This window comes from Elephas maximus, chromosome 7, assembly GCF_024166365.1.
Source record: "Elephas maximus indicus isolate mEleMax1 chromosome 7, mEleMax1 primary haplotype, whole genome shotgun sequence".
Lineage (NCBI taxonomy): Eukaryota > Metazoa > Chordata > Mammalia > Proboscidea > Elephantidae > Elephas > Elephas maximus.
In genome coordinates this window covers 52,799,073-52,819,828 of record NC_064825.1, presented here as the reverse complement: position 1 = coordinate 52,819,828, position 20,756 = coordinate 52,799,073, and the positions used below count along the sequence as shown (strand labels likewise).

Sequence of the window (20,756 nt, the reverse complement as noted above, 5' to 3'; positions counted from 1 at the left end):
AAAAATTAAATATTACATGTATTTTATACACCCACACACACACATAAAATCTTATTATTGATGCATTTCTGATTCTTTCCAGATATAAAACTTTAGCTGAGGGGAGTACTCTGGGGGAACAGCATAATTAAAGGGAGGAAGGAACTGGCAATTCCAAAGAAAAAACTTCACAATTCTGATTCAACTGCACTGGCTTCCCCTCTCTGGCTTCAGGCAGGCACCCATCTAAATCAGTCTACACCACAAAAAATTTGCCAGGGGCCACATGCAAATGAGTCAGGTACACAGGCTATTCAACAGCCACATATGGTCGACTTCTGCAGGAAAACCTCATCAATTCCAGAGGCACTAAGTTCAGAAGTAGCCTGGGCTGAAGTTTACCTCCTACCTCCGTATTACCAAAGGAAGGAAGGGTTTGCTAAGCTAATGAATCACATATGCAAGACTAAGGGGGGAGGGGAAGACTTAGCCTCCTTAAGAAACCAGGTATTTTTGAGAACTTCAGTATAGTGATTATGAGCAAACAAGTCAGAGATTGTTTATAAATGTGTTCTTTACAAAGCACTAGGCTGGGAGTCCCCCGATGTGGATTTTACAGCCAGATGCTCCACTAACCTCTTGAGACCTCTGTTAGCAACTTCATCTCTCTCTGTGCCTATCTATTTTCTTACTAGTCAAATGATTGGAATTTCTACCTTATCTACCAAAGGAACAGTGTGGGCTCAAATGGGATTATGGATGCAAGAACACATTAAAAAAAATATAAAGTACTAAAAACAGGGTGCGAGTCCTTGGGTGGCAAAAATGGTTAAGCGCTTGACTACTGCCCACAAGGCTATTGGTTCAAACTTGCCCAGAGGTGCCTCAGAAGACAGACCTGGAGATCTGTTTCAGAAAGATCACACCCCTCAAAACCTTATGAGGCAGTTCTGCTCTGCAGTATATGAGCTTGCCATTAGTCAGAATCGAAATCAAGGCAACTAACAACAACAAAAGCAAGGTACTGTTACCAAAAGGTCAGCAGTTCAAACCCAACAGCTGCTCCAAGGCTTGGTGATCTGCTCCCACAAAGATTTCTGCCTAGGAAATCCTATGAGGCAGTTCTACTCTGTCACATGGGGTTGCTATGACTCAGAATCAACTTGACAGCACACAGCAACAATACTTATGATTAATAAAATAAAATAATAAACTAGGCCCAGCAAGCATTCTAGTACTTGGTAGTTAAAGTAGCTGCATGCACTGAGGAATCGATTAAAAAAAAATTCAGTAAATCAACTACTACCCAGAAACCCAGTGCCGTCGAGTTGATTCCGACCCATAGCGACCCTATAGGACAGAGTTGAACCGCCCCACAGAGTTTCCAAGGAGCACCTGGCGGATTTGAACTGCCGACCCTTTGGTTCGCAGCCATAGCACTTAACCACTACACCACCAGGGTTTCCAAATCAACTACTGATATATTTATTTCTGTTAAATATTAAAAACAACTTCTAGATGTATCTAAATTAAAATAAAGGTAAAAAATCAAGCACGGAATATAAAACATGACCTTTTATTGAAGTCGAAAAGGCAATATATTTATACCACCTTTTGAAAAAAGCTCAACCTAATCGGTAAGGCCAGGCCAGTGTAAGTTTTCTAGGCAGATTCTGAATACACCAGGCCACAGTCCCTTTTCTACCTGCTGAAAATGAAGAGACTGCCAAGACTTAAGCATCCAAAAATATCTCTCTATAATATCTGCAATCTAGGCAAAACATTCAAGGGCTATGAATGCTGGTTTATTAACAAGATTAAAAAACCATACTAGTTAGCTGATTTTATCACCTGAGGAATCTGGATGCATCTCTGACACCAGGAAAGTGATAATACAGCAATAGTTTCTTTTGTGGATATAAAAATATATTTTCTTCTTTTGAATTATTTTGTTCTCAAATGAGAAATCATTTGAAAGTTGAAAAACTCTTTCATCCCTGTTAGTTGCAGTGGAGTTAATTCTGGTTCCTGGTGACCCCACCTGCGCACACTCAATGCAGAAAAGGCATGAGTGAGGACTGAGCTCACTCACGTGGGTGCTTAAGGTCATCGAATCTCAGAATTCCCTATAACAATTTCTTCATTATGACTTCTGGCTACGGAATAATTTCAAACAACAGTAAGTAAAAAAAAAAAAAAATTTATTTTTACGTTACAAAATAATTACCGAAAATTCGTAAGACAAAAACAAAAAATCTGATTCTGATATTTTAACATATGTACTTTCGCATTTTGTTGTATTTCCTTCCCATCTTTTTACTTACCTATGTCATTTTTTAAAAGCCACAGTTGTAATTACCACGTGTTTCCTGCACAACTCTTCTAACGTAACAGAAGCATTATTTCTTGCTGCTACAGCTTTATAAAATTCACTTTAACTACAATGATTTTTGTTTAAATTAAAAAATTCTACGTAATTATAGTTTAAGATTTTAATGCATGTACATTGTTAGTCTTGAGAAAAGTATTCAAGTATTTGCTGTTTGAAAACATGCTAGTATTGTGTCTGTTCTTCTCTGTAATGGTAGCAGTCATTATAAAAACAAGCCTAACCTAGATAAGTAATTAGATCAACTTACAGCAATATGGCTAAAGAATCCCCCAATATTCACAATTACCCCACTTAACTAGAGACGTTTCTCATTGTTCGCCACAACCCAACCAGCCTTTTCTTTGTGGGGGTAGCAGGAGGAAGGGACAAAGTTTCTAATATGGGTATAAAACACCAAAATATATATAAAATATAAATTTTTTATATACCTATTTTAAACGCTACAACTAAAATTTGCATCTATTTCAGAAACTGAAGACTAAGAAAGCATATTTTGTACGTTAAACACATTACTTCCTGACCAGAGATTTGATCATGATTAAAGACAATCTGCCTTATTAAGTACACCCTTATTGGAAACTGGAGCACTAGTGGCGCAGTGGGTAACAGCTCAGCTGCTAACCAAAAGGTTAGCAGTTCAATCCACTAGCCATTCCTTAGAAACCCTATGGGGCAGTTTTGCTCTGTCCTATATGGTCACTGTGAGTTGGAATTGACTCAACGGCAATGGGTCTGCCTGTTTTTTTTTTTTTTTTTTTGGTTTGAATTAGAAATTAAAATTCAATTCCTTTAAAATATTCTCTAATTAAAAAAAAAATTTAAAAAGTGGTTCTTCAATTGGCCCTGATTGGTCAATAGTCAGGGTGACTACTAAAACACCCTCTGCCAACTAGCACACCCTGGCAGTATTTTAAGTATTAAGAGCCTAGCATTTGAGATACTACAATAAATGGTTTTGTGCATGGCTGTGCTAAGTGTTTTTTATACACGTTATCTCGTTAACCTCGTAATAACCCCATGAGGTGGTATCATTATTATTATTAACCCTATTTTAAAAACGAGACACTGGAGCTTAAGTAAGCTCTGGGCCAGAGCTGTGATTCTTAGCCGGGTTGTCTGACTCCATGCTCCCTATCAGTATACTCTATGGCCTATTCTGTTTCTCTGTAGCTTTAAATGCCCAATGCTCTGTATCATTTTGTCATTTGCATTATCCCTGGCAGAAAAACCTAGCAGAAGGACAATGGAAGTCAACAGTCAACAGAAATCAACAGAAACACGGTAAATAGAATGAGAACCTTGCCCTAGGATTAAAGGCCTCTGAAGACAAAGTCCCTGCATCTGTCAGTCAGTAAGGTTCAGCGTCAACTCTTATAGGTAGAAAAAATGCACAAGCAGCAGATGAAGATGAGTTTCCGTGCACTCTTCCCATGGCCACAGGGGAATATATACACCGTAGAGAAGTCACTCTTCTAAGCTACAGAAGTAGGGTCATGGATCATGGTAGCAGCAACATCCTCAGAAGTAATAAAAGTTAAAAACTAAGTGAAAAGGCAAAATAAATAATAAACAAATAAAAATTTTTAAAAAAACAAACCTGTATTTATTTAATCTGGGGATGAGAAGATTTTACCCAGCTCTGTCTCCTAGAAAACTCTTCTCTCACCCCTCCCAATCTTCCCGTAAAAACTTAGCAAACAAAGGAGAGGAAGACCACTCACCCACGCAAGGAGTGCAGCCCCCCGGGTAGCATGGAGCGTCATCTTGGTGATGCCAGGCAGTCACTCCAATGCACCTGGAACCCAAGAGAGGAAGAAGAGCAGTTAATAATATCAGACAACCATGACGAAGACTTAAATAAATCACTCTTCACTCATCACTTAATTTAACAAGGCACCATGAGAATATATAATTTATCATATCACAGCTGACAGTAAAGAATCCCGCATTTAATTCAAGGTCCACGAGCTCCAATATCAATCTTTCAGTTCCATGGAAAATATAACATTCAAAGTTGGGCTTCAGCCCTGCTCTTTGGGGCATGGTGCCCATAAGTATGGAACAAACATGATTTTTCAGACAGACCTAGGTGTGAGTGCTGATTCCAAGTGACCACAGTCATATGACCTTGGACAAGTTAACAGTCTATCTTCATCCACAAAATGGGATCTGCAAATATCTCTCTGGATTATTGTGATGCTTAAAGATAAATAACACAATGCCTGATACATGGTAGGTATTCAATATATTCTTAAGCAGATTTTTGGCTCTTTCTGAAGTTACTCAAATTTCACCTAATTAATAATAAGCAAGTCCTTGGGGGGAAATTCGGATTTTCATACTCCCCACAGAAATGTCAAAGTCAAGGCTCAAATGGGGGACTGGGCATATCCAAGCCCAGGCCTCTAGATGAGGCCAAGCCCAATTCTGGAGGAGATCCCATGGGGTATCTAATGAAAAATAAGGTACTTGTTCTGGTATTCTTACCCCCGATTCCTCTGCCCATTGGGAATTTGCCATCTGCCTGCCAGCCTACCCAAGAGACCACAAAACTGGTGACTAAATATTCCCCAACACCTCCTAGCAGCCCCCACACTTCCCACAAATCCACATGGGAGCACTTAGTCCCACCCTTACCTGCTGTCTTATGTGCTCAGTCTGCCTTTAGTCTAGAAGGAGGGACAAGAGTGGCATAGCCATATCATCTAAAATCTCCCCTGCGTCTTAGCATCTCCAAGGTGGGGGGCTCTGTGAAACTAAGATTTGCTAAACACTTACTGTATGCAAGGTACTGAGGATAAGAAAGACACAGTTTTTCCCTACAAGGTGCTCATTGTCTAGTTGGGAAGAAAGATATATAAATGTGATCTTTCACTCCCCATCATCTCTTGGTCCCTTCTAGCCTGGTGTATTCTCATTATCAACCAACCAAAATGGTACTTCCTGAGTCCCTACATATGTTCATCCTGTGTTGGAAGCTACATGTAAAATGGGAGACAACTACATGGTCCCTGCCTCTGAGGGGCTTACAGCTAGGTGAGGAGTAAAATTAGATATGAAGCACTGCATAATAGAGTAATTAAATGCTAAATATAGCTAAATGTTAATTATATTAAGTACTTCCTGACGCTGCAAAACTGAACATGAGTCCATGGTCATACCAACGTCACAATCTTGGAAATGAGCCAATTCACCTGGGCTTTGGCAAGACCAAGTGAAGTAGTTAAAGGAGTTCTCAGAAGGGCTGAGATGCTAACGGGCTTTTGTGTTCCTTGGTCTTGGATGATTTTCACCAAGCATGGCTTACCGTTCGGGCCAAGCAAGGATGAAGGCAGGTAGCTTCAACTATTGTACTGCGATAAGGCTTTTCAGGTGGCTGGCCAACCTAAAGCTAGAGGGACAACGAAGGGGCAGCAGCCAAATGCTCAATTGGTGCTTCTTAAAAAAATAAAGTCTCTGAGCTATTTAGTAACATGGGAAGCAGATCATCTCCCCCTCATCTGGAGTGGGCTGCCTATAGATCTGCCCTCCATTTGATGAGGCCCAAAATGTCAGTCAGAAATTTTATTTTCAACCTGCCCCCACTGATAGATTTCACAGCTGTGCTGCTAAAAATGACCTGAGGTTTAACTAACTTCTTCCCTTCATCTTAGGGGCAAAACATACAACCCCTTGCATCCTCCCAGGAGAGCCTGACTAAAACTAGCTCATCAATGCTTAGGAAAACCCAGTGTCAAGGCCAAAATGCCTTTTTTCTGTGCTCCCCAGGCATAGAAATGGAGGAATCCAACACTCAGCACTAGAACTGAAGGACTCTGTCAGCTCAAATCCCATCAAAAGGCACTTTCTCAGGGACAGGACACCCAGGTGAGAGGTTTTAGGTGAACCCAGTCACTTATTCATCTCTGGGTTATGGCATAGCTAGTCCTCGGCACTGGGACTATAGCTTTAAACAGGCCTTGGCTTGGAACCCAGGGCTCCCAGCCAGAGCACCATCCTCCCCACCCTCCCCCTGAAATCTGAGGCAGGCCCCACCCAGAATACTGGGTGATGGTGATGGAAAAACAGATCCCCTAGATTGTATGCCTGGAACTACTTCACACAAGGATCTGCAGAGACCCATCCCAACTCAACCATGCATGCCCCCAACCCACAATCAACAAATAAAACATTGGAATGCGATGTGGGATGCAGGCCCTCTGGAGCAACTTTGGAGTTCCCACCTGGTTGATCAAAAAAAAGAAATGCCCCCAGAATCTATAACAGAAGCTTCGCAGAGCTGGTAAGGCACCTTCTATTTTCCCTGGGCTCAAGAACCAAGATAAAGAACAAGCTGCCTTATAAGCTAAAGGCCTTACATCCTCTTTACAACTCCAGAACTGACATAACGCAACTCCCCCACATCAGGATCAACTCCCACACTTAGAGAAACCCATGGAAGATATACCAGAACAAGGAAAATCACACTCGAGAGACGTACAGCCACTTGGCCTGCGCCCACTCTGGGTCATAAAGAGTTAAAAGCTAGCTATGGTTCCCTACCAGGGCTGAAGCTAATGCAAACCACCTGCTCAGATGTAGGAACCAGGGCTAGAGGGTCAGGTTGCTAAGCTCTATGATCTGGTCTGAAAAAGCTTCAGTTTGAGGGCAGAGCAAGTGATAGGCTGAAGGCCAGAGGGCCTGGGTTTTAGCAACATTATTCTCCTCACCCAGCCTCCCATCCTGGGCACCAGCTCCTTTTGAGACCGTCTGTGAGCCACTTATTACCTGCCTAAAACACCAGCCCTACCTCAAGATAACACCAAAGTAACCTTTGGTCCCAGAGAGCTGCTAAACTGCATTGCTCTCTTAGTTCATGGACCCTTACCTCCCCTAAGCCCTCATTCCCTTAGGTGCCAACTCCTACACCCAAAATTTCAGGACCCAAAGCCCATCCTTCCCCCTGAGCCCCACCCTCTCTACCCAGTGCTTTTAAAGGCCCACAAATTCATAGCTCATAAAGGAAATGGCTGCTTAACCGGAGAGCCTGCCTACCTCTAGCCACAAGAATTCCAAAATTTGCACCCTTTTCTAAAAAGGATACTCCTCTATCTGAAAGACATACAAAGAGTGAACCCCTGATCCTGGGCTCCACCTCTTCTAACTTGGGAGGGATCTATCAGGAGGCAGAGGCAAGGAGGCACCCAGGACTCATCTGGTAGGTCACTCCAGAAACCAAAAACCAAACTAAAACCATTGCCTTCGAGTCAATTCTGACTCATAGCAACCCTACAGGACCGAGTAGAACTGCTCCGTAGGGTTTCCAAGGAATGGCTGGTGGACTCGAATGGCTGAGCAGGGGAGCTCTTAACCACTGCGCAGCCCAGCAAAAGCCAAGCTGTGGCCACAGGCTATCTCACCATTAAGAGAATAGAACTATATTTGCTGGTGCATCCCCTGCCTCAGAGAAGGTTAAAAGGCCAAAGGACCGGCAGTTCCTAGAAAAGTTAAGTAAAGAAAAACACAAACCTTTTCAGCTCCTCAGGAGTCCACAGTAGACTGTTAGGCCCAAGTCCAAAGGGTCCCTATGGACACCTGAGGTCAGGAGCAAACCAAACAGCTAGCTGAGTGTATTCCCTGGTCCCACTAAAGGGACTACCTCTGGGCTCAGGCCTGTTCCTCTTCACACAGACCACTCTTTTGGGCCAGAGCCCCAGGGCCCTAAAGGGGAATAAGGGAGAGATTGTAGGGGAAACCAGGATTTCCCTGCTTTCTTCAAAAGTGCCTTACTAATACTGCCCCTTCCCTCCATGCCTCTGTAGGGTCTAGATCAGAAGAATGTGGGCAAAAGGGCTGCAATTCTCAACTAGAGCTGGAGCCTGCAGCCACATTACACGCACACGGACACACACACTGGGGCCTGCAGCCACATTATCCACCCACCCACACACATACACACACACACCTCTGAGCCCACTCCAGCAGTTCACCAGTACCTGCCCCCACCGCTATATTCACAACCCCTGGTCCCAACCAGCTAATAAAATGAACCTGTTTTCACTTCCCACCACCGCGTACACACCCAGGGCCTCACGCAGGAATGAAGCCCTCTCCTGAGCTCTCTCTACAGCTCAACGTGCAGGCGCACACGCTTTCCCCCTCTGAACAAAAACACGCTGACATCTACGTGAAGGGGAAAGAAAGCAACCCTCTGAAAGGCGCCAACTCCCGGATGTTGGCAAGCTCTGCTCCCAGAGCCTGCTTCCGAGTATGTTTACTTGCTCTCCCTCTCCCCTCCCTCCCCTTTAAGGATGGCGCAGGAAAGGGAGGTGAGGGGGGAGAATCCACCCCACCCCCTCGTCCATGTTTAAACAAAAACCCAGAAAAAGAATGAAGGAGAAAAAGTCTCAGTGCAGGGGGGCCTTACCAGACTCCTAAAGCCAAACGTACCTACAGGTTTTAATCCGCCATTAGCATTTAAATCTTGAAAGGAGAGGAGGAGGGGGCCTAGTGGAAAATAACCCCACACACAAAAGAAAAGTTGTTGGTTTTCTTCTCAGTCAGCCTGGCAGGAGCGATCTTCCTGGCTGACAGCCAGAAGTGCGTCACAACCAGGAGTCTGCTTTCTTTAAAGGCACAGCAAGCTTCCGCGATCTGGGAGCGACAGCAAAGCAGAGAACGCTCAGCCCGGGGTGGGGGGGGGGGGGTGTGCCCGAAGAGAGGAGGGGCTGCAAAGGCTTGGCCCAGGAACAAGAGAATAAAACACATTTAGGGGGGGAAGGGGAAGGGGCCACGAGCTAGGACAATTACTGAACTGCAACAGAGACAAGAGCCAAGCCAGACTGTGGCCTAAACAACACACAAAACACATCTCCCAGTGGCCTGCCTGACAAACCTGTTATCACCGACACTCCCCCTTTCGTCTTTCCTCCACCCAGGCCTTAAGACAGCAGTGACAACCTGTCCATATCTCTGGGCAGCAAAGGAAGGGTAGGCCCTGAGGATTAGATCAGCCCCTGCCTGGCGGAGCAGGGCAGGGAGGAAGACCCGGGAACAGAGACTTTGAAGAGCAAGTGAAACGCAGGCCCTTTTCACAGGGCAGCTTCCTGCTGGCTCCAGGGCGGGCTTTAAGCACACACATGCAGCTCACACACAAAGCGCCTCACCTCCTTCCGCGGGCGCGCCTGCCCTGGGACATGGCCACCCCCCAAGCCCATTCCCCGAGGGAGACTCTCCAGCCCGTACCTTCTGAGTGGCAAGGCCAGGATGCCGCGCTGGGCCCGCTCCTCCCCCTTGGCTACCCAAACAAGAAGCCCAGGCAGATTCTGGCGCTGGAGTGCAGGCCTGCGCTGTCCTGTCTGGGTGGCTGCGTGCTATTGTCGACTGTAGAATGGCCGCCAAAATCCCAGCTGTGCTGCCAGAACCTAATCCCCTGTTCCGCTGAGCATTTGTGGGGAGGGGCCGAAGGGCAAAGGCATGGACCGAGTACGAGTACAGCAGGCACTGGCTGCAGCCCCTTAACAGACACGGGCACTGGAACCCATCAGCCAAACCTACAGGCTCTGCCTCTCCTACAGGGCAGAAAAAAAAAGATGTCTGCCTCTTCGCAGGCAAAACCACAGCGTTTCCACCAGTGAGCAACGACCTTCACCAAGGCTACTGAGAGAAACCCACCAGACGGTTAAAAGGAAACCCCTCCATCTGACTTTCACTCATACCTCTTAACATTTATTGAACACCTACTACGTGCAAGGCACTGCTATAGGACACTATAAGGAGCATACAAGGATAAATTAGACCCAGCATCTGCACTAAGGTAGCTTATAATTCAACAGGAGACCCAAAATGTAATGCAAAAATTATATTTCAAGAAAGTATGTGCTAAGTATCACAAAAAGATAGAATAAAGAAAAATTCTATCAGTTGAGGGTAGAGAAGGACTAAGAAAGCTAACTGATATTCTAAAATAGATCTTGAAAATAAATCAAACCAAACCCATTGCCACTGAGTTAATTCTGACTCAGACCCTTTAGCACCTCTATAGGACCGAGCAGAACTGCCCCATAGGGTTTCCAAGGAGCAGCTGGTGGATCTGAACTGCTGACTTTTGGTTAGCAGCTGAGCTCTCAACCACTGGACCACCAGGCTCCAGATCTTGAAATACATAGGTAGAATTTTCCCCAGATGGAAATGGAGAGGAGTGGGCAAGAAGGGAAAGCAGAGAGGAGATGTGGAAACAGATGGAGAATAGCCTAGAAGGGTGAGTTGGGATTAGAAAGTTGGAGAATCTTGAACTTCCAGGAATCAACTAAAGGTTTGAAGGCTTATTTTGTTGTTTTTAACACAGACATGTGGTATGATGAGAACTGTGCTTTAGGAAGATTAACCTGGTTTATAAATGAATGGGACTAGCAGCCGGGAGATGATGAATCAGGAGGCTGCCACAATAGACAGAAGACAGATAATTAGTACTCGAAGGAAGATAAGGTAAGTGAGAATAGGAGTGAGGAGACATTGTGGAGACAGAATGAAGAGACCTTAATAACGGTCTGGAAGCAGGGAGAGGAACTGTAAAGGGGCGGAAGGTGTAAGGGATGGTTGGGAGAATGGAGAGGTCATACACAGAATTAAGCTGGGACTCGGGTCTGGGGAGAGACAATGTGAATCATGTTAGAACAAGAGAAGTGGGGTTAATCAATAGCAGCTAATGCTTACATGCTGTATACTATGTTCCAGGCACCATTCTACAGACCTATTGTGTATTAACTCAATTATCTTAAAAACTCATTTAGTGAAGTAGGTACTATTATCACTCCACTTTACATATGAGAAAACTGAGCCACAGAAATTAAACATTTTGACCAGGATCACACAGCTAGTAGACTGCTGAAATCTATACCACTTGCTAACTATGTGACTCTGACATGTAACCTCTGAGCCTCAATATTCCTATTTGTAAAAAAAAAGATCAAAATACCTACTTTATAAGGTTATAATGAGGATTAATCAATAACATCTCTAAGGTGCCTAACACACTTAACAAATGTTAGTTCCTGTTTGGGCAGTTGGTGGCCTGTCACAATTATCCAAGCAGAAGTTAGATCACCATTTGTTAGGGAAGCTAGGAGGCATGCCTTCCTGGGTCCTCAGGATGCCCACCTTCCATCAAGTCTGCCTCTCTAGATTTTATTTAAAGGTCCAGCTCAAATCCCAGCTCCTCAAGTATTTCCAAACAGGTAACAGTGGTTATCTCGGGAGAGAGTTAGATTATGAGGAACGTTAACCTTCTACACTGTATGTCTCTGTTATGTCTGATTTTTTATAAAAAATAACTGAATTTATTACATCGGTGATCAGAAGAATGTGTCTTCACCCTGCGTTTGGTACTTGTACTGTCTAACATGTATAAGCATGAAAGTATTGTCTTCACATCTAGAATGTAAATCACTTCCGGGCATAAACTCTCTCTTTCCCTATGATCCTCCAGAGTACCTAGCATGCTAGGGCTAGTTGAATCTGTTCCACTCAACTGTATCTGGATGGTAGGTTCCCGAATCCAACCTGCTGGCCACTCCAGAATGACTGTGGTGAGTGGTGGTGGTTGGCAGGGGTGGGGATAGTCAGACTAAAGCCCATTGCTACAGAGACCTCCCATCACCCTGTTTCTCCTCACAGGCCCTTTAGCCTATTCCCACAGTGTTGCTTTTAATCTGTGGTTAGCAATCGCTATTAGTAGAAAGAGAAGTTCTTATTCAAAGGAGCACCACAAAACCAAAGGCAAAGTAAAACCCAAAACTTTTATAGAAAAGCGAAGTGGCAAACACAATTTAATGACTGGCACAATCAATATTCCAGAAAAAAAAATGAGGTAAAACTAGAAGGCAGGCCTACTAAAACTGCCCTGGCTACATCTGGTATTATGTCAGCCCGAAGCTCCCTAACTTAAGATAAAATCGATACTGTGTCTCAAAAGAGGAAGAGAAGTTTCCTCACCCCACCCCCTTGCTCCAAACTCAAGACAACAGCTTCCAGCTGTGCAGCCTCAGAGAGGCTCAAGTCTCCTCTGGAAGCTCTCTTCTAAGTTGCCAAGCCGCCACACTGCGCCCGCCCTTCAGGACAGCCCAGGGAGCCAGGCCAGTTTCTCCAGCCTCTCCCTCCCCCAGCACAGCAGCCACTCCCCTCTGGTGGCAGGGGCAGAATTTCCCCACCCCTCTTTGCAGCCTAGCCAGGCGGCAGACAGGCCACATGGCTCCTGCCTGATTCCACACGCTTCTGCTCATTGTCTCATTGGCCCCACAAGACTGGGATATGAGTGGTAAAACCATTTAAAAAAGGAAGAAAATGACTAACACAAAATTCAGGATAGAGGTTGGGGGGGAGGGTGATAATTCATATACCCACAGGGTGCTTCAAAGTGTCTGGTAATCTCCTGAGCTCGGTGGCAGGTGCATGGGTATTCATTTTATTACTATTGCTCAAAATGTAAACATTATAGTTTTTAATGTACATTACCGTTTTATAAAAGTTTAAACAAAAAAGACAGAGGGAGAGCAATTCCCCAGAGATTGTGCCCGGAAGTGGGATGGTTCTAATATAAATTAATTAGCCTGGCATTCAAAGTCCTCCATGACCTGGTCCCAGTCTTACCTTCTAGAGTCATTTATGCCCTTACTGAAGCCCTCCACCCACCAGGCTGTTTTCTCACTGTCCTCTGAACTTCCCTCTCAGCCTGTTAGCCTGGAAGGGAAGCCTGCTGGAGGAAGCCATAAGCTAGGGTCAATAGAGCCTCTCCCACAGTCCCTACATGCCCTCTCACCAGGCAAGTTGGCGGGAAACATGCTCTTATGGGTGCACTGCCCTATGCAATACCTTCTAGTCTTTTCTCTGCAACACGATGTCCTGGCATAATATCTAAAGACTATTATTGTTGTTGTTATTACTATTGTAATTAAGAGCTAACATTTATTGAGCACTTACTATGTGCCAGGCACAATGTTAAACACTTCCGGCGCTTTATTTGTTTAATCCTCACAATAACCCAGTGAGGTAAATACTACAATTATCCCTATATCACATTAAAGGAAACAAGAATTAGAAAGATTAAATAACTTGCCTAAGGTCACAAAGCTAGTAAATGTTGGAGCGAAAATACCCCCAACTGGAATGGCCACCAGAGTCCATTCCCTTACTCGGTCACCTCATGTAATCCTCAGGACAATCGAAGGGTGGACTTTATTTCTATTTTAAAGATGTGCAATCTGAGGCACAGGAATTAAATGACTTAGTCACAGAGTAGTGAGTTCTCTGTCTAGTCTCTAAATTATTCTCTATTGCTCTTAAATAAACAATCATTGAATGAATGAATGAATATAAACCCAAATGAATATAAGCTGGCACATTTTTAGTGGCTCAAAAAAGCCTTTACTTCTACCTACTTATAAAAATCTATAGAATCAACCCATTCTAATTTAAAAGATAACCCCTAAAGATGTTTTCTGAGGGTACAAGAGCTTGACAAACATTAAAGCAAGCATCTAAGAACAGAAGCAGCAAGCATCTGAGAACAGAAAAGTCTCCTACTAGAAGGGACTAGAAGAGATCTCGAGGGTAAGAAGCCATGAAGAAAGGAGGATGGAAGGAAACGGTGGCTAGAGGGAAGGACTGCTGTTTCAGAGATCTGGCCTGGAGCTTATTTACCACCTCCTTATTCTCCCTCTCCAGAGGATAGTGACTAATTAATGAGACAGTGTTGGTAAGCCTGAAGCTTCCTGGGGGGGAAAAAAAAAAAGAGACGAGGGCAAATCAAAACCCAGAGAGGATTCATTATAACACGCAAGAGGCCCACTCAATTCTCCCTCAAGAAGACCTTTTCTACAAAACACCTAAGAACCTGTTCACCCTGTTTCAGTGTCACAGAGGAGTTCCTATAGGCAACATATCCAGTACAACGTTTGCTCACAAACACCAAACTGAGCATGAGAAAGGCAAAAGAAACTGAAGCAGGGAGGAAGTTTTACTGGTAACGACTTGTAACTCTGAGACAATCTCGCTAGTGGTAGAAAACACCCTAGATATGGTGCTGGTAGCCCCTGGAGATAAGTCCTGGATTGGCCACTTACTAAATATGGGCTTGAGGCAAGTCACTTCCCCTAGCTTGGGTCTCCAGAGAAAGAAAGGGGTTGGGTTAAATCATATTTAAGAATACCCTTACCCACTCCAAAAAAACTCCCACGATTCTTTCCCCAGGACATCTTTTCCAAATAAATAACAAATTCCCTAAAAACAGGCATTTTGTTTGCCAGCCTGAGTCCTAGCCTCAAAGCGAGGCACACGTGCTTCATTAATACTGATGAAAGGAGGTGATCCTCAGAAACTGGTAGTACCAACTCTGCATGAGGTGACTGGAGTTATACTCAGAATGTTACAAGGCAGCTTTTCATTAAAAAAAAAAAAAAAGCCACAAAAAAGTGCAATTTATAACTACATCTGTCTACACAGCTTAAAGAAATAAAGCTTTCCATACATGGTCAAAAGGAGCCCCGGTGGCCCAGTGGTTAAGAGCTTGGCTGCTAAGAGAAAGTTCAGCAGTTCGAACCCACCAGCCGCTCTGTGGAAGAAAGATGTGGCAGTCTGCTTCCGTGAAGATTTACACCCTGGGAAACCTTAAGGGACAGTTCTACTCTGTCCTATAGGCTCACTATGAATCGGAATCAACTCAATGGCAATGGGTACACCTGGTCAAAGGAGCCTAGGTGGCGCAATAGTTAAGCGCTTGGCTGCTAACCGAAAGGTTGGCAGTTCGAACCACCAGCCTCTCCACAGGAGAAAAGACCTGATGCTCTCTGCTCCTGTAAAAATTACAGCCTAGGAAAGGCTATGGGACAGTCCTACTCTGTCATAAAAACCCATTGCCATCGAGTAGATTCTGACTCACAGCTACCCTATAGGACACAGTAGAACTGCCCCCCAGGGTTTCCAAGGCTGTAATCTTTACAGAAGCAGACTGCCACATCTTTCTCCCATAGAGCAGCTAGTGGGTTCCAACCGCCTACTTTTTTGGTTAGGAGCCAAGCGCTTTACCACTGTGCCACCAGGGCTACTCCTACTCTGTTATATAGGGTCACTATAAGTCAGAATCGACTCAACGGCACACAACAACATACCTCGTCAACAAATCACAGAATCTCGGGGTGGAAAGCGAACTTAATAGCCATCTAGTCTAACTCTTCATCTATATAACACCCCTAAGGCAGAAATTTTACAACTTATATATATGCCTTGAGCAAGATCTGCTGGTATAAGACAACAAACTTGTGATTTCAAGAGAACATAAGCTTAGAGAACATGGACTCTGCCTAAGATCTGGTTTGTCTCCAATAGGCTGTAGAAGCTCCAAAGCTCAGACTAGATCTTTCTTTGTTTCTGTCTCTGCTTTATCTTATCTTCCACATCTCCACCTCCTACACAGCACTGAGACTCTTGTCTGTATGGTTCCACTTCTCCTTCTATTACACCAGGATACTTTTTAAACACTGACAGAAATGAACAAACACAAATACTGATAAGGGTTGGGCTTCTAAATAAGATGTTTTTAATGACCAAAGAACCAAACTTGTCAATATGTTACTAATTAAAATAAAGGAAATTATGTCTAACATGGGCATGATAAAAGAAAAAAACCAAACCCTAACATTTGAAAAGATTTCAAGAATTTAAAGACAGCAACTCTTACATCCCAAAAGAGCCCTAAGGACAATGAACCTCATTAAGGGTGACAGGAAAATTTGGAAATAGATAATGGTAATGGTTGAACAACACGATAAACAAAACTAATATCGCTTAATTGTACATGTGAAGAATGTTGAAATGGCATCATATTTGTTACATATATATTTACCACAATTAAAAAAAAACCCTAAGCAGAAAGCACATTCATTCCAACTTTATAGATTAGGAACCTAAGGCTCAGAAACAAGAAAATGCTTGCCTTAAGGTCACATAGCCAGAACTCAAACTCAGAGACTTCCTAATCCAGTGCTCTGTCCAGCACATTTCAGCTTCATCCTATACCTTTCATCTGTATAGTTCTTATGCACATCCACTGTTCATATTGCTTCTGCCACAGCTCATGAAATGGGCAAGGCTGGTGTTATTATCCTCCTCTTTAAAGATGCTAAGTAACTTGACCATCATTAGATAAAACAACAGCCAATGTATCAGGCATCACCACGAGATGTAAAATTCCACACAAGCAATTCTCCTAATACAGTGAAGTCTGTGAGAGCCAGAGCTTGATGTGACCACCTGTTTTTCTGGGTCTCACAAGTTTCCATATTTGACAGGGTGCAGTCTTACCACTTTTCTATCACTCGTTTTAGCAGAAAATATTTGAGTTTTCCTTCTCTGACAGGTCTCCACCATACAAAGGTTCTGGTTTTTGCAGGTTTTACTGTAACTGAAATCTTCCCCTTATGGGGCCAAGCTTATTTTTTTATAACCATTTGCAATACAAACTCTCCAAAACACATAGGACATTTTACTTTTTATATGGAATTAATAAAGTTTAATCAGGGACATTTCAACTACAAACATGAAACAAATACCTCCACATACTATTCCGGGAATTCAAAGATGAATTAGACAGTCTTTGAACTTGAATTTGTAATCCTGTGGAAAAGGAAACACATCTATAACTAACCATAATACAAGGCCAAAGAACTTGGGGGTGAGAAGTGCTGAAAGGAAGGTGAGATAACACTGGAAAGTCTGGTGGAGACCGACATACAATGACCTTGAATGCTGTACTAAAGAGGTGAAACTTTACCCAGTGGTCAGTGGGAGTAGCTGAAGTGTTCTGAGCAGAAGGGCATACTTTTGTATGCTTTTTGAAAAGATGACTCTGACACGACAGTGGGTCCAGAGACAGGAGAGAGAGTTGGGCAGCAGCGGCAGTGGTAGAGAGAAAACTGCTACCACCAGGGCAGAGGCAGTAGGTGTGAAAAAGAAAGGCATTACAGAGGTGGACTCAAAACTCTCAGCACTGGGGGGTATGGGAAAGGTGGGGAGTTAAAGAGGCCTCGAAGATTCTTATTTTGGTGAAGATTTCAGAACAGGAGAATAGGTGAAGGTACTGGTTTAGAGGAGCTGAGAGACTAACGCAGGGGGGGCTGCTGGAAAACCTTTACAGAGGAGTAACATTTAAGCTGGGTCTTAAAGCATGAGTAGGATGAGTAGGGTTTCATCAAAAGATAAGTAGAGAAAGAGCATTCTAGGTAGAGAGAACAGCATGTGCAAAGACAGAGAATATTACATTTGAGCAATGCGCTGCAGTTTTAAGAAGGTATAGCAGATGATGAGACTGGTACCAAAAACCAAAACCCATTACCGTCAAGTCAATTCTAACTCATGGCGACCCTACAGGACAGAATAGGACTGCCCTGTAGAGTTCCCAAAGAGTGCCTGGCGGATCTGAACCGCAGACCTTTTGGTTAGCAGCTATAGCGCTTAACCACTACGTCACCAGGGTTTCCAATGAGAAGGGTAAGTTGTACCAAATTGTGAGGCACCGACATCATGCTTGGGAATTGAGATTTTATCCTTTAGGTGATGGAAACAATCAAAGTTTCTAAAGGCACAGGGTAAAGGGGGATAAGATGACCAGATCTATGTTTCACAAAAGTAACTGCAGCAGCATGAAGTACAGACTGGTGTAAGAAACACGAGGAATGCAATACAGCATGGCTAAGAGCAAAGGGTCTGGAGTTAGACCATCTAATTCAAATCCTGGCTCTACAGCTTATTAGCTGTGTGACCCTGGACAAGTTACTTAACCTCTCTGTGTACCAGTTTACCCATACGTAAAATGGGGACAATAATAGTACTCTCTCAGAGTGTTACTAAAGGAATTAACAAGATAGTAGTGTACCATGTTTACCATACTACAAAGATAAATGCTAGCTGGTATGAGAGGCCAAAATACACGAGTAGACGCTTTGAAGAAAAGGATGTTTGAAGCCCTGTCTCCTCGGCTTCCATCTGGTTCCTAAGCCAGCTCTGTAATTCTCTTAAACTTTTCAGAACACAGTATAAAAACCACTGTTTATCCAAGCAAGAAGTGATGTATGTCTTATGTCAAGCAGTGACAATAAAGAGGAGGAAACAGCTTTGAGAATTACTTTAACAGGCCCTGACAATTATAAGTGAAGAATTAAAAAAAGGAAAATTCTAGAATTACTTCTAAATTTCCTAGCTGGAGTGAGTGGGTAGATAGACATGTGTGCCATAAACCAAGAAAAGATTACAAGAGTAATAATAATAACTTCCATTCATTGAACCCTAGTATCGACCCAATCAGGTACTACTGTTATTGTTAGGTGCCACTGAGTCAGTTCTGACCCACAGCAACCCTATGTTCCACAGAACGAAACATTGCCCGGTCCTGTGCCATCTGTAACATTATTGTTATACTTGAGCCCATTGTTGCAGCCACTGTGTCAATCCATCTCGCTGAGGGTCTTCCTCTTTTCCTCTGACCCTGTACTTTACCAAGCATGATGTCCTTCTCCAGGGACTGATCCCTCCTGACAACATGTCCAAAGTATGTAAGACGCAGTCTCGCCATCCTTGTTTCTAAGGGGCATCGTGGTTTTATTTCTTCCAAGGCAGATTTGTTCATTCTTTTGGCAATCCATAGTATATTCAGTGTTCTCCACCAACACAATTCAAAGGCATCAATCCTTCTTCGGTCTTCCTTATTCATTGTTCAGCTTTCACAGGCACATGATGCAACTGAAAATACCATGGCTTGGGTCAGGCGCACAGTGACATCTTTGCTTTTCAACATTTTAAAGAGGTCCTTTGCAGCAGATTTGCCCAATGCAATGCATCTTTTGATTTCTTGACTGCTGCTTCCATGGCTGTTGATTGTGGGATCCAAGTAAAATGAAATCCTTGACAACTTCAGTCTTTTCTCCATTTATCATGATGTTGCTCTTTGGTCCAGTTGTGAGGATTTTTGTTTTCTTTATGTTGAGGTGTAATCCATACTGAAGGCGGTAGTCTTTGATCTGCATTAGTAAGTGCTTCAAGTCCTCTTCACTTTCAGCAAGCAAGGTTGTGTCATCTGTACTATGCTGGTTGTTACTGAGTCTTGCTCCAATCCCTATGCCCCATTCTTCTTCATGTAGTCCAGCTTCTCGGATTATTTGCTCAGCATACAGACTGAATAGGTATGGTGAAAGGATACAACCCTGACACATACCTTTCCTAACCTTAAACTACTCAAGTACTACTAATACTTCCATTTATAGAAGAGGTTTCAAAACATTGAACAACATGTCCAAGATCACGAAGCTAAAAAGCAGCACAAGATTCAAACCCAGGTCTATCTCACTCCCAAGTTCACAGTTCAAACCATCGTGCTATATATTGCCAAGCATTTTGAGAGACTGGCTTAAATATGAAGTGTCTACTGGATATGTTAGAAGTATCCAGTTAATCAAAAATACGATTCTGGGCTAGAAATTTAGATTTGGGTCACATTTGGAACACTGTAAGTAGTCAGGGTCTACGGTAGAATCATGCTTGCTTAGTAGGCCTGTAAAGGGGTTGTGTGTGCATTTACAACTGAGATTTGTTAATATTCTGCCAAGGATTCCACATTGCACAACCCCAGGGGCACCAGCATTAAGGGAGGAAGTGAGAGACTTCAGGAGAAATTCTAGACCTCTGTGAACTCCTTTCAAGTCCTTTATATCATATTATCATTTACATTTTGGGGGAAGTTAACAAAGCCAGTGACCACACCAATGTCAACCAAAAAAGGAACTGGTATAGCCTGATGGTTAAAAAAACAGATTTTGGGACAGACAGATTTGTTCATTTTCTGTTTTACTTCTGATTCACATCATCTCCTGCTTGGAATTCTACCTCCTTCACCAAAACGGCTAGCATTTGTGTATGGCACTTTACAAAGTATTTCCCATTTACAAGGTAGTTCAAATGATCCTCACAACTCTCTGTTGTTGTTAGGTGCCATCCAGTCGCTTCTGACTCATGGCGACCCTATGCACAACAAAATGAAACACTGCCTGGTCCTGTGCTATCCTCACAATTGTTGCTATGCTTGAGCCCACTGTTGCAGCCACTGTGTCAATCTATCTCGTTGAGGGTCTTTCTCTTTTCCACTGACCCTATACTTTACGAAGCATGATGTCCTTCTCCGGGGACTGATCCTTCCTGATAACACGTCCAAAGTATGTGAGACATAGTCTCGCATCCTTGCTTCTAAGGAGCATTCCAGTTGTACTTTTTTCAAGACAGATTTGTTCATTCTTTTGGCAGTCCATGGTATATTCAATATTCTTCGCCAACACAATTCAAAGGTGTCTATTCTTCTTTGGTCTTC

At 43.4% G+C, this 20,756-nt stretch overlaps 1 protein-coding gene across 10 annotated transcripts in view; it reads right to left on the bottom strand.

Annotated features, from left to right (window-relative positions):
* Positions 1-20,756, bottom strand: part of NUMA1 (nuclear mitotic apparatus protein 1) — a 73,619-nt gene that overhangs the window by 29,163 nt on the left and 23,700 nt on the right. For 3 of the 10 annotated variants that reach the window (XM_049889974.1, XM_049889969.1, XM_049889972.1), the window contains exon 2: positions 4,093-4,166. In XM_049889974.1, the coding sequence (XP_049745931.1) occupies positions 4,093-4,134 (42 nt within the window). In that variant the 5' untranslated portion in view covers positions 4,135-4,166. Of the gene's footprint in view, positions 1-4,092; positions 4,167-7,879; positions 8,072-8,432; positions 8,685-8,800; positions 9,005-9,245; positions 9,422-9,595; positions 9,921-20,756 lie in introns of those variants that run through there. The other 7 variants (XM_049889966.1, XM_049889977.1, XM_049889967.1 and 4 more) reach the window with 6 other exon arrangements.